Below are 17,223 nucleotides of genomic sequence, written 5' to 3'. Positions count from 1 at the left end.
ACATCCCTCCTAGTAGCAAGACTTCTTCAGTGTAATGTGTAACTTACTGCACAAATGTAATACTTTGCATCCTGTTACTAGGAGGGAAACACCCCTCCTAGTAGCAAGACTTCTTCAGTGTAATGTGTAACTTACTGCACAAATGTAATAGTTTGCATCCTGTTACTAGGAGGGAAACATCCCTCCTAGTAGCAAGACTTCTTCAGTGTAATGTGTAACTTACTGCACAAATGTAAGAGTTTGCATCCTGTTACTAGGAGGGAAACATTCCTCCTAGTAGCAAGACTTCTTCAGTGTAATGTGTAACTTACTGCACAAATGTAAGAGTTTGCATCCTGTTACTAGGAGGGAAACATCCCTCCTAGTAGCAAGACTTCTTCAGTGTAATGTGTAACTTACTGCACAAATGTAATACTTTGCATCCTGTTACTAGGAGGGAAACATCCCTCCTAGTAGCAAGACTTCTTCAGTGTAATGTGTAACTTACTGCACAAATGTAATACTTTGCATCCTGTTTTGGTTACATTCATTTTAAAATAAAAACATAAAAAATGCTGTGGTATAAACCAACCATATATTCAGACGCGTAAAGTATAATATGGTATTTATTCCTAGCGTTGAGGGGAGGAGACTCATGACCCACTCTAGGCTTCACATTTTGCCTGATCACATGCACAGCTGTATTATATGTTAACCATTCTTTGTGCATGTTGCATATGTTTGCTAAAATGCATTAAAAAACAGAACCTTACTCTTGCCAAGGCCAGACTGTTGGGTCCGCCATTGTTCGCCCTCGTTGCATTTTTATAAGAGTGGGCCAGATGAGAGCTGTATGTGGCAGTGTGAGAGTTTGCGCTGTTGTACAGAACTTCAGACTTGTCAAGTCTTAACCTGGCAACTTTGACACGTGCTCAGAAACGTTTGCAGCGCTAGGATGTCTAAGGGTTTAATCTCTATAGTAACCATTGTGGAGGTAGTGGTGGGAGGGGTTTGAGCCGGGTCCTTGTGACAAAACTGTGATGAAGATGTATTTCATTTAGCTTCCTAGTGTAGTGCAAAAGCTTTACAAGCATCTGAGATTGGAACAATTTCTACTTAAAACCTCTGTTTTTTCATAGAACAAAAAAACAATTGTGGAAAAATAACACTACAGAGAAGAAATAGCAATTGTGATTTTATACATTTGTAAATATAAAAATTCACCGTTTGTTCGACTAAGTATGTAGATTGTTCTTCATACTGGTTAGCATACGAAGACTAGAGGAGTTCTAATGCATGCTTTTTTTCCACATTTGTTTAACACAGAAGTATCCGGAGAGCACCACATTTCGTAGTATGGCCCTTCACCAGCATAGTTCAAGAAGTGTAGGAGCAGGGCCGGCTTTAGGGCGGTGCGACCGGTGCCACCGCACCAGGTTCTGACTCTTCGAGGGGGCGCCGTGCTTGGAAGTATTTTATGGTTTTTTAAAAGCACCTGCTGCTGCATTGCTGGCCTCCTGCAATTTTCATACAATAAAAATGTCAAGATAACTACGGTGATTAATGTTCTTCCTGGAGAGAGAAGGAGTTTTGTCTAATGGATGTTTTAACTCATTTTATGGTAGCACAGAGGGCTAATATGCCTGCTGCAAAGAATGTGTACCATGTAGATCCGAAACTGCATATAGTTTAAATAGGTCAGTAATTTTGTCAGAGAGATCCTTTTCTTACTAACAGTGTAGATGTTAAAATCCTAACCTGGAACAGTAAGCTAATAACTGTAAAAGAGCTGCAAGCAAACTGCAAGGTATAGATTACATCATTATAATTTTCTCCTCTGTCTTCCATTAATCTAATGTTTCAAAAAGGGGTCATTTCGGTAAACAAAAAATATCCTTATTATTAAATGTAACCCCAAACCATGGGGTTATGTTTAAGATTCTGAGTCTGTGCTGCTTCAGACCAAGCACTCTTAAACTAAAATGTCTACCAGTATAGATGGCATGTGATTCACATTGTAGTCTTCTGGCTTATGGAACATTTCCTATACACTAATTTACACACCGTTGACTGATTGTCTCTGTGTTATGTGTGTGTGAGGTAAAGTGCTCTGACACCCTACATTGGTATAGGAGGCACTATTACAAAATATATCTGAGACTGGTTACGGAGACTTGAGGGGGCACTGTTAAAGGATGGTAGTGAGGGAGTCTGTGGGGGGCGCCAACAATCATTGTCGCACAGGGCGCCACCAGTGCTAAAGCCGGCCCTGCGTAGAAGGAATTAGGCCTAGTCCAGGTTCTTGACACTGCTTAATGCAGCAAAAAGATAAATGGTCCTCCTGGTCAAGCTTTGCACTCCTTGGTAACGCATAGGAACAAAATGGACTCATGCTCTAATGTTTCTTTCACTATCTTTGACTTCACGTTCGCTCAACTTTTGCATTGTCTTTTGCACCCGGTTTTAACTTCGGATCTTAGACTTGTGGTCCATCCTGTGATCATATAGATATAGTAGGCCCTCTACTCTGTTTACGCTGTGATGCAGTGCAAAACCTTTGTGTACAGATTTGGCCACAAGTTTTCGCTACAGTGAGAAACCGGTGTTAAAGGTTCTATATGGTAAAATAAATAAGGTTCCGGTAGAATCGTAACCATTATTTCGTTTGATATTCTGTATTTGTAGTATGTGTGAATATTGCACAATCGTTACACAGAAAAGAATGTGTTCCTATTGTTTAATATTGCGGTAAAAACATATAATAGCTATTTTAACAATTACTTACATTTTGATACCACATTGCATATGGATAAAATGCATTGAGAATTGAAATCTAACCATTGACTCTGTTATCAGTCGTGGGCTCCAGCAGCCCATACACCCATGCTACCATGCTGATGCTATCACCTCCTTAGGAGGATGCGGCCATCTGTGGTTCTGTGTGGCTTATGTTTCTGCTTCAGAATGTAAAGCCCATCATGACTCAAGTCTCCTTTTAATCTTGTAGATTATGGGCCCATGGGTATGGTCCCAGGGAGAGCCCCTGAAGAAATCACTGAGAGACATTTACAGCGTCAGGCACCGTTAGGAGATGCGACCCAGAACATTCCTCTGTTTTTCGATCAACCTGATATCTGGCAACAGCAGCAGATGACACAGAAGAGATGCCCTTCTAAATACCTTCTTGATGGATCCTTCGAGTATGAATATGATTCCAGCGAGGAGACCATTCCTCTTGTAGGACTGAAAGTCCGTCCAGGGGAAGTACCATACCGCTGTACTGTGTGTGGGAAAGGCTTCAGTGTCAAGGAGAGCATGATTAAGCACCAGATGCTTCACACTATTAGTGAATATGGGACCGGTGCACAGGGTCTGAATGTCTTTGTGAACCAAGGCATGTCCAATCATACCCAGAGGACCCATGCTGATGAGCCACTATGTAGATGTAGTGAATGTGATAAAAGCTTCTCAAATGCCTACAAGCTTAAGATCCACCAGAGAATTCATACTGGGGAGAGACCTTACAAATGTCTTGCATGTGAGAAAACCTTTATTAAGGACACGCACTTGAAGGTGCACATCAGAATGCACACAGGTGAAAGACCATATAAGTGCAAGATGTGTGGCAAAGGTTTCACGAAGTCATATCACTTAAAGGTGCATGTGATGATCCACACAGGAGAAAAACCGCACAAGTGTCTTGAATGTGGGAAGAGCTTCAGCGTTAACTCGCGCCTAACTGCACATCAGAGGACTCACAGTGGGGAGAGGCCATACTTTAGTCCTTCAAAATCAGGGCAGGCTTCAAAAAGAAGACAAACTCTTAAAGGACACTTAAAAACTAACCACTTCAAATGAAAGGCGAATCCAAAGAAAGGATTTTGAAACTGGCATTCTCCATATATGGTGTGAATGAGAACATGCTTTCTCTGACAACCACAGACCTCTGCTTTGAGCTGAGATACTTTTCAGAGCCGCATATCAAGAGGCAGATACTTGGGAAGGTCAATGGGAACTTTTTTTGAGGCACACCTACTACCTTGTGACGTTCCAGCTACAAAAAAGTCCTAGTAACATTTTGTAGTCTCAAATCTTCTTTCCACCAGTGTTTCACAACCTATTTGATAATCAGTACTATGTTTTTGTGCACAATATGTAGCCCAGTGGGTAGACTACAGAGGGGAAGGCCCATTATGTATTTAAATGCTTGTGCAATCTGTTCATAGCCTCTCCTGTGGTAGAGGCCTTGCCACTCTCTAAGGGACTTTATCATTTTTTTTTTTACTAACTCTTCCTCACTAACCTTTCCTCTCACAGGAAAAGTGCTTAATCACTTGTGGCTAGGAGGAGTATATTAGGATTGAGGCAGCAATGTTTTAAACAAGGGTTATGCAGGATCAGGAAGGAGGTGGGGAGGTTTCAGGCTCAATAGATCAGGGCTTTGTTAACAGCGTCCATATTCTGGCCTTACTAGTACCGGGCTATTTCTCACTTCCTAAGCACAGAGAAGAATATGTTCAGTTTATCCTCTTACATTCAGGATGGTTAAGTCTGCAAATCTAACCTTTTAGGCAGTCAAAAGGGGGAAACGTTAGGTCTGATGATAATATTTTCATCGAGATTTGATAAGTAACTGCTGTGCTAGTGTTGATGCAAGAGTCGTGCACTGAGGCCCCTCCACGCTGTGCAAGAAGAGGGCTTCGCCGTTCTGAAAGTGGCAGAGATTCTTCACATTTGCAATTTAGCATTTTGGCTCAGTGGAAGACCAGACGGGTCTGAACTGAGAGATGCATACAGGACCGCCTCCCTCATCCCAATCCTATCCCATTCCTGATGAGGCTGGCTTGCCAAGTGTAAACTACAAGAATCCCAATGCAGTGGGGTTCCTGATAACGGAATGCGCTGAACCTCGCTCTCCCAATCGTGCTGCGGCCAGCCGCTATAAAACTAAACAGATTGTTTTATATGGGTGCTTATGTAAAAGAGCAAGTTCCTCTTCTTGTGCATGTATGTTTCTTACAAGGAGGCAGTTGTGACAGCTGACATGGAAATGCCCTTCATTAGATCAAGCTAGGAAAGAAATAAGAACAGTTTTTGTCTAGATATAGCTAGATTGGTATTTTAGAAAAAATATTATAGTGCTGAATAATTACCACTAATGTATATATTTTTATCAACTGTCCTGCACATCTCCTATGTGGAAGCAGGTGGCCCACAGCGTTCGCTTGAGCTCTGAGTTTCCCGTGTTTGCTGAAGTGTAGTGTGATGCTTGCTTTGTAATGTCAGACCTTCAGCTTCCATGTAAAGATACAAGTTGGAAGACTTTGCTGAAAAACGCTGGTATTATCCTAGAGTGCGCTGTGCCACAGGTTCCTTGATGGCTTCCTCTCTGCCATCCTTGCCAATGCGTATTGCAAAAACTGATAGCAGTATTGCATTCAAGGCTGTACAAAAATGACATCTGAGCCCGTATAATCTCTTTAGCAGTCCGGTCTTGTGCAGCTTGGGTTTTTATTTGGTGCTGGGGAAAGAAGAGTTGGCCGTGGTGATCTTCCTGAAGTACTAAAATAAACAGTCCGTGGAGGTAGGAGTCTAGACATTTATATTTTTCTGCAAGGAATTACTCACTGGGTGATATTAGTCAGCGACCACTTGTCTTGTAAAGCATTACGTCACTGTTCTCTCTCTTTTGTCATTTAATCCCACAGAAGGTTCTGACTAGATCGTGTGTTTCTCATCAATATATAGATGATGATATCCAGCCAAGTTTGGCCCATAAATCCTAGCTCTACTCAACCATACAAGGTTGAAAACTGAGCCCTCAGGGAGCAATTAACATAAAGATAAAATCAGGAGTTCTTCATGGGAGTAGTGGGGCTTGGCTTGGAAAAAACCTAGGGTTTCAGTCGCTAGAGCCAAGTAGACCATGTTCATTAATTAAAAAGAATAAACATAGCCCGGGTGTGGTTGTGCTGTGAGCTCCAGCGGTATATTATAACAATGTTCTGTATTGGAAAGTGTTTAATTAAACAAGGCTGTTGGAGATGATTTATATAGTAAGACAACAAATGGTGAGAGGACTGAATTCCTCAAAAGTATACATATCTTCAAATATTTTGGTTGTGATATGAGATCTCCCACAGCTTGAATGGTGGGTGGTAGTTTCCAGAAAAGATGTGTGCAGAACGTTTAGGCTCCACAATCAAAACCATTTGTTGGATAGGACTTGCCCATAACATAATGACTATTGTACATTTAACCTTGACTGAGATGTCCTCTTGGTGACCTTCCTAAGTGGCAGAATGAAAAGTGACAACCTTAAGCCCTGATGATCTCGTCCAATTGTATACATGGTTGAAACAATTTAACTGACCTCGCTAACTCATGTTGCAGACGTATGTAGAACTTGTGAATGAGAGACTGATTTGAGAGTTGTTGGTTGATTTCGTGACTCGAAAACAAAATTGTCGCTACCTTTTTTAGATGTGTTTTGCACTGACTCACTTTTCACTGTGTTGTAGACACTTTGATTCTTGGCTTGCCCCCATTCAGGGTATAAAAGATATTCCATAATTGTACACATATTTGAATAAATGTATTTTTAGGAAGAATCCAGGCTTTTTACCATTTGTTGATGGACGTTATAGGGGCTCTCAAACAGTTTTCATCACATACACATTTTCCCATAAGGAGCACTGTTTTATATCTATATCTCTCTCTCTCTCTATATATATATATATATATATATATATATATATATATATATATATATATATATATATATATATATATATATATGCAACCAGTTATCTCTGGGTTATTGAATCACCTTCTCTATGTGAGCTCCAGATATATACATGCCCACACACTTGGTAATGATTATGCAACGCACACTTCCCATTGACATTCCACATGTATGCGTCAAGTCTCTGTATACTCCACAGTGGCCTCACACTTTGTACTGTTCACAACTACTCCTAGCACTCTTACAAAATCGCTCAACCTTTGAGTAACAAAGATGTCTACTTTTAAATGTCACCCACGAGTACAAGAGATCACTCGATTACTCAATATGTATCCCACGGTCGTGGAGAATACACATTAGTTGTTTAAATACCCCTCACACACCAAAAGGGCCCTTGGTGTCATGCTTCATCATAGGGGTCTTCCTGCCCCTCTACGGGACAGGGCGTGCTACGACCTACGTTTACGCGGGAGCACTGTTGTTGGTGAGACAGCTATGTGTGATGTGGGGGTGTGAGAGGAAGGGTCAGGAGTGAATAAGGAGTGAATTAAAAAATACCTGGCTCTCAGGTCTAGGAAAATTTATTCTGCCGGTCGAGCTGGTATTATTAAAAGGTGGGGTAAGGAGGGTGTAAGCCTCAATGAGCTATATCTCCTAGTGGTGTCGACATGTTTCGAAGCTTCCCCATGCTTCTGGCATCAGTGCTACTATTAGCAGCACTCTGATACATTTCTCTACGTGAGACTATTTACCCCCGTAGACCAGGGGCTATCTACCCCTTTGATATAGTAAGCTTCATTAGACAACTACTTCTTAGAACACTGGACACTTAGCAGCTTCGGACAGACACACACACACCTCTTTCATTCACACTATAATCACATTCTATGAGATACCAAGATGGCAGATAACGTGGGATTAACCTTCGCAGATGACGAAGTTGAAAGGATTCTGGCCGCCATTAACCCCTTTGAGGGGCTGAGCAACACTGACCCAGGGCCCAACAATGCTGATTGGGATGAACTGGCCAACCTGAGGAGAGAACAGATCAGAACTGCTTTACATGGACTATTAATGACTGAATACCTACGGGCTAATGCAGCCCCCCAGGGCTTGATAGTCCGTAACGAACCGTTTATCTTTCAACAAGATAAAACCTTTAAACGTGATTGGTCACTAATTTCGTGGCACTGCACCAGGGACTGGTTAGTGCTAATTATAAAAACAGCCACCAGACTAACACAGGAACTGAAGGTTGAGATTCTGAACCTAGAAGTCCGTCTAAAGGCCTATATATCCCCGAGTGTCCTTAAAAAACGCCTGGAGGAACTCAACCAGGAGATAACTGATTTTGAGATGACACTGAAACAGAGTAAATACAACCAACTTAAGAAGGATACTGCACGGTTCAGCCACGAACGAGTGTATCCTTACACACGAGACGACTATGTCCCTAAGAATCAGAATCAGAATTATGATGATGACTCCTCTGATACTGGCTCAGATAACTCCAATTCCAGCAGGGGTAGTGGCAAACGGTTCAATAGAGGGAGGGGTAATTACAACCAACGCCCTTTTTATCAAAGGGGTGGTGGCTGGAACGGCTACCAAGGACCCCCTACCTACCCCCCATTTACATATGGTCCACCTATGATGGGCGGACCTTTCCCGCAGTGGATACCTCCACCACAAGAATTTGAGTATAATTACACCCCACAACCTTTTTTAGGGGCACGCCAAGGGCCACGAAGAGCACGGAACAGAGGGGGATACAATGTCCATTGGTCTGCACCAGAGACCGAGACCCCACGGGTCTCAACCAGGAGCATGACCAGCAACATGCCTCCCCAACCATCAACGAGTCGAAAGTGAACTTAGTGGTCAATCTCACTGATCTGACCCTCACACCAATACAAAGCAGGGTCCTTGAGAGAGGACTCGGTTTTGTGCCCACTAATCGATTCGATAAATTCAAGACCCTGACAGAGATCAATGAATTCATCCGTAAATTAAAGTTGAAGGTGTTTTTCAGTGATCTACCAACTACTGAAATGATGAGAAAGGACACAGGTCTCCGCAATAAATCCACTTTTGTACCCCCTAATTCTGCACTACCGGTGGAGATCCTTGCTTTTGAAAAAGCAGTGATGGGTGAGATACAGGAGATTCCAACAGTGAACAGTAAAACTTTTCATAACACCACAAGGGAAGAAAAGGAGGCCATACGTGAACTGTCCATGAACCATGATATCATCAAACCAGCGGACAAGGGGGGAGCAATTGTGTTACAAACTACAGTCAATTATGACATCGAATGTAGGAAACTACTAGACGATCGCAGGAACTATGGCATTCTACAGATAGATCCTACCGAATCAATCAGGATTAGAATCGTCACGATGGTGGAGGAAGCTCTGGCAAATGATTGGATTACTAAGAAGGAGGCGGAGTTCCTGGTCAATACCAACCCCAGGATCCCGTACTTCTACACGATACCCAAAATCCATAAAAATCTGAACTCCTATACCCCCCCCCCCCACCCCCCCCCCCCGGGTGGACCTATCGTCTCTGGCGTAAATTCTATTCTGGAACCATTGTCCAGGTTCGCGGACGCGTTCCTTCGACCACTGGTTCAAGGTACTAGCACCTACCTTCGTGACACCAAGAATGTCCTGCAAATACTACAGGACATTGAATTTGACCCTACTAAGAATTTACTCATAGGACTTGATGTGGAAAGCCTGTACACCAGCCTCCCCCATGATGAAACATTACTCATTATTGAGGAGGTACTTTTTTCTGCCCCGTGGGAATACCATACACCACGCAATCTGGTGATGGAATGTGTATCATTAGCACTTACCCGTAATTTCTTCATGTATGGTGATGACATCTATGAGCAACGACACGGTACCAGCATGGGGAGTACCTTCGCTCCCAGTCTAGCGGGTCTTTATGTACACCATCTCGAGACAAGTAGGATCTTACACACAATGAATCCCTTCCTCCCTCACATCAAAGTCTGGAAAAGATACATAGACGATGTTCTTGTCGTGTGGGAAGGTGATATAAACTCAACTGATGCTTTTATGTTGTGGCTCAATCAACAGAACATGTTCTTGAAATTCACACATACTGTATCAGCTCACAACCTGGTGTTCCTGGACCTCAATATCTACCCGGAGCAGGGCAGATTGAAAACCACCACTCACTTTAAGGCAACAGCCAAGAATTGTTTACTCCTGTTTGACAGTTTTCATCCCCGTCATCTTAGGATAAATCTACCCTATGGTCAATTCCTCCGTCTTCGGAGAAACTGCACGGAGGTTAAAGAGTTCAAAAAACAAGCATCCGAACTACGCCTGAAACTGATCGAGCGTAACTACCCCGAGCAGATCATTGATAAAGCCCTCAAGAGAGCAAGGAATAATAACAGGGAAGCTCTCTTGGAAGACAAAGTGGTCACTCAGACCGATGAAAGGCCTATCTGTGTGACCACCTTTAACACACACTCCAACAGGATCACTAAGATAGTGAATAAACACTGGCGTCTCCTCAACAGCTGTGGCTTGAACATCACGAAACCCATGTTTGCACATAAGAGGGGTCGCAACCTTAAGGACATGCTTGTCCACACCAGACCCAAGAATACATCCCAGCCAAGAATTGAGGGTCTGCTACCTCCAGTACAGGGTCATCATCCCTGTGGCAACTGTAGCACTTGTCCACTCACTAAGAGAAGCAGACATATTCAATTCCGCAATGGCGAGAAATGGGACCAGAGGAACTTTACTAATTGCAACAGTAAAAACGTTGTTTACTTAATCACCTGCCCGTGTGGTCTTGAGTATGTGGGTATGACCACGAGACCCATCAAGACACGCATTGGTGAACACCGCAGTAATGTCAGATGTGGGCGTAGTACTACCAAAATGTCCAACCACTATATCTCTAGTGGACATGGCGTTAATGATCTACAATGGACAGTGATTGAACAAATGGGCAGCGAACATGGCCTTCTGGAAAAAGAACAGCGTTGGGTTTTTCGCTTGGGTACTCACATCCATGGATTAAATGACGATATACCATGGAACCAGTTCCATCTTTAAGAATTCCAACTACAGACTGAATGGCTTCCTATCTAGAGCTCTACAACCTCACTGGAGCTTTCATCTGTCTGGGGGCGATTATTCCATAGCTGTACCTATCAGGTACCTCTCCGTCTCCAGTGTGAGGTTTTTTGCCACCCCCTCCTAATGTTAGGAATGTAGGTTCCATTTTTTTAGTCTTGGAATCATTTCTATATCACTGTGCATTTTCTGGCACTCTGTCAGGTTCTCCCTTATGACGTTGTGCTATTCAGTCCATCACTAATGTGACCCCTACCTTTCCTTTGTGGAGCTATACCAATCCCTCCATTCACATAGACTGAGTACGAGTTCATACACTCCTTGCCCACTATTACTACGCTCTCCCGAAACCTTTTTGGCCACTACACCTGCCCTTCCTTTAATCGACTATTTGTATTCCATCAGCCTGATATTTATGCAGGCATTTGGTTTGGACACCTATGTCCCTGAGGTCCATCTCCTGTAATTCCAGGCTCATTTGGATGTTCTGGGTGACCATTCCGATCACAAGTCCCAGTTAACTACAGCATCTACTCCGTTTTTATTCCATCAGGTAGCCTAGACAGGCAGATAACTACAGCATCTACTCCGTTTTAATTCCATCAGGCATTCTAGACAGGCGCTGGATTAAGACACCCCTGCCCTTCCCCTGGGGTCCTTCCCCCTTCGGTCCTGGTTCAGGCAATCGGTCGGAATGACCCGGACGGTCTACTTCCGGTTCCGGGTCTCCGTTTGCAGAATCAGCGCGCGTTGGGCGTTTACCTCTTTGGCGCAATTACACTAATTGATGTAGCTATTTAAAACGGGCGCCCTCCGATTCAGTTCTATCGACGGAGCCGACCGGGGTGGTTGATTTGGCGGGACACTGATCCCTGGAGTCGTAAGTACGGCGCTTCTGTGGGAATTAGGTAACATCTTGACAACGCTAATATTTTGATCGTTGGCCCACTTTTTCCTCTCCTGTTCCTCTCTTCATGCAGGTAGCCTACTTGGCACGCCCACCACTCGGTTCACGAGCTCATGAGGTTACTTATCTCCTGTTAGCAAGTATGTCCATACTTTTGTGGGGATTTTTATTCTGGCATGGATATACATTGAACTAGTCCCCCTTTTGAATAGAGTGTGTGCTTTTTGTTGTGTGTGTGTTATGTTTAATGTTGTATGTCCATTTGTCACACAGTGCCTTCATCACAGATCACGTGATAACGTTACGGATAGCGTTAAGAGACCAGTACTCTTCACCTTTTTTTACAGATCACCGTACTCACACAATGGATTGAATTACTTCCTACTTAATTAATACGCCTTTTATTCCCTCTAGGTTAATAGGACTATGTAAGACCTATTAAGGCATTGATATCGTGGAGGCTATTTACTTCCTTTTACATATCATTTTTCTCACAATCTTTGTTATTAACACAACACAGTTAGTGGCAGGAAGGGATCCTTAAGGTCCTGACGAAGAAGCATGGGGAAGCTTCGAAACATGTCGACACCACTAGGAGATATAGCTCATTGAGGCTTACACCCTCCTTACCCCACCTTTTAATAATACCAGCTCGACCGGCAGAATAAATTTTCCTAGACCTGAGAGCCAGGTATTTTTTAATTCACTCCTTATTCACTCCTGACCCTTCCTCTCACACCCCCACATCACACATAGCTGTCTCACCAACACCAGTGCTCCCGCGTAAACGTAGGTCGTAGCACGCCCTGTCCCGTAGAGGGGCAGGAAGACCCCTATGATGAAGCATGACACCAAGGGCCCTTTTGGTGTGTGAGGGGTATTTAAACAACTAATGTGTATTCTCCACGACCGTGGGATACATATTGAGTAATCGAGTGATCTCTTGTACTCGTGGGTGGATCCCTTTGTTTATGTATAACTGACTGGGAGGAAGTATCCACCTCCACCACTCGCTGAGTGGTACCTCTCTACTCCTCTCCTTGTTTTTCTTTATACTTTTAAATGTCCAAATTCTACAAAATATTCCTTCCTTAAAATTAGGATTCAAAAGCCCATGTGCAGTGTGCAGCCTAGTGCATGTAACTAAACTAGCAAAATGACAAGGTAATAGCCTACTAACCAGCATAAAAGTAATCTGCCTCGCATGTAGATCAGTTGTGACCTGGTGCTATCACCATAGGTCGCCGTAGCCAAAAGCTGCCTGCATCCTAATGCTCATTTACGTGTTAGGAAGCGGTTAAAAAATCTACTTGTGATGAAAAGTAATATGTGCAAACCTTAAATTTATTGGCTGTGCATGTTGATTTTTGAAGGGTGTTCTAATTGGGACTCTGTTATAGCCTTCTAGCCCATCGTAGCGGGCTATTAAAGGCCCGCCCCAGCGTTCGGCAAGGGTCTTTAACAAGAGAGCGATACTTTAATGCCGCTATAGCCCAGCTATGGAGGGCATGAGGCTATTGGAACATTCCGCCACTCGAGGGCAGAATGTTTGACAAATGAAACAAAAGCCTCGCGGAGCTCTGCGAGGACTTTGTTCATAGCAACGCCCAACATTGGAATGTTGGAGCTCCGGGCTTTTACCGGCCATAAGAAGCCCGGAGCACGCCATTGTTTTCAATGGAGTTCCCAACATTCCAATGGTCTAATTGTAGTAGATAATGCTTTTCCAATCCTGACATGCAGCAAGGAGAGGGCAGGATGTTTACAGGGTGTTCAAGTTGGCATCCATTGTTATCTAGGTACTGGAAAGCTATATTTTTCTAGCTCAAAAGAAAGCGTGACTGATCTTTTGGCATTGCAGTCCGGCGATTGTGGATCTAGGTGCTGCACAGATCTAAATACTTGTATATTAGTGAAGATCTATGAACAGCACGTTAATTTTTGTGTCAAATTGTCTTGTATTTCTGTAGATTTGTAATCAAACCCATTAACATTGGGGAATACTGTATATAAGAGGTCAAGTAATTATAAATCTATATATTCTATGGCTGTATAGTATATGGGACCGCTTTGGCACTAAGCCACTAGTGATTTGAAGCTTAAATAATGTAATTATGAATCATGATTGTGACGATTCCTTTTGTTTGTTAAGTTGTTTACCATGGCTACTTGCATGATAGCCTTTTGACCAATGCAGTTCTTGTCTCTTGAATGGCCGTTTGAAATTATGCTCAGAATTCCTTTATTGTTTAAATATCCTGCAGATCTTAATAATATACGGTGACTCCTCAAGCTATAGGGCACTTCAAAGAATGCAGGAACTGGCAACAAGAGTATATCCTGTGCACAGAGATCTCCAGCCAGGCTTCCTTTCGGTGGGAAGTTTCTGAGAATCAACCCATACATTTACACCATGTGCTTAGTACCGCACAACCGTTCTCTCATGTTATCCCATGTGTTTTTACCAGGCGGAACACTAGAGTTCCTGGAACACCTGACCAGTGGACCTTCAGTGCAGATGGATAACTATACACCATATTGATTTCATAGTCACCTGTCCTGGCACTCGAGAGAGGGTAGGGCAACTACAGGCATCCGCTACGTTTTACAGGAAGTGATGTCACATTAGTGACCGTGTTGAGAAGGTAGGGCAGACTTCCTGTAGGGGAGTTCACATTGTCTGGAGAGGGTGGGGATACTGAATGGAAGAGTTAAAGCTCTTTGAGAGTTCTTACTGTGCCTTTTGGGACCAGGCGTCTATGGTGCCAGTCAGTGCCATTTATCGCATCCATGATTCAATGCCTCTACCCTCTTTCCCTCATCGTGTATGGGGGAATGTTTGCACAGAAATGAAAGACGATATTAAATCTAAGACAAACCGCCTTTGGACAGCTAGAATGTGTGGAAAATGTATGTGTGCCAGAATGTAACTTATAGAACAATTTCTGAAAAGTATTAAACTTTATCCTTCATTTCTGAGCCCATCTTGCTTGTCTTTATTAAGTCTACATTGGTCCTTAAAAATGTAAGCCTCACCATAAAGACTAGTAATTGTGACGCCTTCAGTTACACACACAGACTCCTCTTTCAGACTGGTACAGTGGGACCCTGGTGCTGTCTGTAGGGTCTGCCTGCTGACCACTTAGTTGCACATCTTCACAAGCCACTGTAGGGATGGTTTCACAGGGAAGTACTGGGAGGAAGAGGTAAGAGTATGGTTCTGTAGGGCCTGTAGTGTCGAGGACAGCATCTGGTATTAACCCCTTCCCTGCTCATGACGGAACCACTCCGTCATGAGCCACGGTCGCGCTGTGCTCATGACGGAGTGGTTCCGTCATGCCGCGGCCGTTGGCTGCCGCTCCGCCCACGCGGCGCCTTTTCCCCACCTGTGCGGGCGTCTAACGTAAGTGGGCGGCGCCGAGACGGAACCACTCCGTCATGAGCACAGCTCACCCGTGACTCATGACGGCGTGGTTCCGTCATGAGCATGGCATCGCCGCGCACACTTAAAACACCCCCAGCGCTGCGGCGGAATTCGCGCCGCAGCGAAGGGGTTAAATATTGCCAAGAGTGCTTCTGTGCGCTATATCTTCTGTCCATTTTGACTGCAGTTAGTTACATTAAAATGCCTCCATCTCTTGGTTGGTGTTCTCACAGTATTTTGAAGCTGGAAACAATTGTGTTAAAGTCACTTGAAAAAAAGTTAATAATGGCAAGATGACCACTGAGCAGCGTCTTCTTATTGTACAGAAGTTAAAATGACAGATTACTATAGAACATTGTTTAATATAAGTAAATATATGAAATCTATACTATAAGAAGTTAGTGACTCTTGGAGCATTCTTTTTACATGTTACCCGTAATATATTATTCTGCAATCACTTGTCGCATCTCTGGAGAGAGTTTACTGACCACTGTATAAGTGATCCAGCATTGTGAGGTATGAAGGTGGTTCAAACCTCTATGTGAGTAGATTTAACTTGTACCACCAACAGCTGTCTGTACTCTTTCCCTGTACTTTGTCAGCAGAGTCTGAGTGATCTTAAATATTCTGTTTAGATACTCCACTGCCCAAAATTATCCGATTCCTTTGAAGAATGTCTTTTTAGTCCGTGACTGTTCAGTGGATAAAATGATCCATTCCTGCACTATAAATCACATTGGCATAGACTTTGCTTGTAGTTCTTCCCCTTGCATTCAGTAGCTACGTTTTCTCATTCGATTAAAGAGTTGGTTAATTCCTTCATTGGCAGCATTCGTTATTGTACAAAGATGGCTTGCTTGTCAAAGTTTCCATCTGACTAGTGGTGATACGGCTTGAGGATGGGTAGAGACTGGTGACTCCAGATAGGCATTTAAATTTCAGTCACCCCCTTTTTCATGGAAAATGTATTCCCACTCTTTCAAGATGCCAGAAACTTTCCCAAGGCACCTTTTTGATTTTTACATTATACCAGCTATTTAATATTTCTATTACACCAAATCTCCAATCCTCCTTCAAATCCGGTGTTTTTTTCTAACGATCTCTTGCATTCTGGAAGAATGTGCATTTATTCCTTTGTTCTGCATATTCTAATTCCTGCCCTCAATGTAACCGTGCTGCTGAATCAGCCCTGTAACTGTAAGACCCAAGCCTTGTCTCCAATGGGACTTTTGTCTTTCACCGTCTGCAATCGCTCCAGTGTCACACGTGTCAAATTCACATTGCCAGTAATCAAGTAGAACTATTTCTCAAAATTCAATGCATTCACTATATAGAGTTTTAAAGAAATGTAATATCTCTACGGCCAAAACCTTTCAGTTGCTGTTCTACCTATACGGCCATACCTATATAGTCAGAATTTGCACCGATCAATGTAACATTTTTGCCTGACTGCATATTGCTGTTATTAATTTCTCCAAATTGTATGCATGTTTATTACTGGTATAATAATGCACTGTCAGTGGTCGAAGTCCTAAAATTCTTTTGAAAACTTCAGGCTCTTCGGTGGTATCTAAGCTTTAGGGTATTGTAGTCAAGAATGGGGGAATGTTTCAAAAGCGACTTCCTGGTCCATCTTTACCTGCTTCCTATCACCTTGGCGCATCCCCGTACACTAACGTTGCCCCTACAAAGCTTTGGGAAATGTATCCCTCTGCACCCTTAGGTGCTGGTCACTTGTGTTCGACATTTACATTCATGGTTGAAATGCTTTTTTGAATAAAATTCACGAAATACAAATTGTTACAAACTGATAATATCTCAAAATGTAACAGTGGAAAATAAATGTAAATTGAAATGTGTGGTAATCCTTGTAAGAGAAGGTGCACACTGCCAGGTAGGATAGACTTTCTTTATTCAGGCAACTCCCAAAACTTTACATTCTCTTTCCATGAAACTGTAATTCCTCATGTGTTCTATGCACCCAAGGAATTACAAGTTTAATTATCATAACATATGTATGTATGTATGTGTATGTATG

At 43.0% G+C, this 17,223-nt stretch overlaps 1 protein-coding gene across 6 annotated transcripts in view; it reads left to right on the top strand.

Annotated features, from left to right (window-relative positions):
* LOC146822318 (uncharacterized) overlaps positions 1-17,223 on the top strand; it is a 389,625-nt gene that overhangs the window by 267,951 nt on the left and 104,451 nt on the right. Inside the window, exon 9 of one of the 6 annotated variants that reach the window (XM_085613399.1) lies at positions 2,987-6,590. The exons of the other annotated variants lie outside the window; for them this stretch is intronic. Coding sequence (XP_085469525.1) covers positions 2,987-3,837 — 851 coding nt within the window. The 3' untranslated portion in view covers positions 3,838-6,590. Of the gene's footprint in view, positions 1-2,986; positions 6,591-17,223 lie in introns of those variants that run through there. 6 annotated transcript variants of the gene reach the window in all.

The sequence above is a fragment of the Triturus cristatus genome, chromosome 6 (assembly GCF_964204655.1).
Source record: "Triturus cristatus chromosome 6, aTriCri1.1, whole genome shotgun sequence".
NCBI lineage: Eukaryota > Metazoa > Chordata > Amphibia > Caudata > Salamandridae > Triturus > Triturus cristatus.
This window is presented reverse-complemented; position numbering and strand designations above follow the sequence as displayed.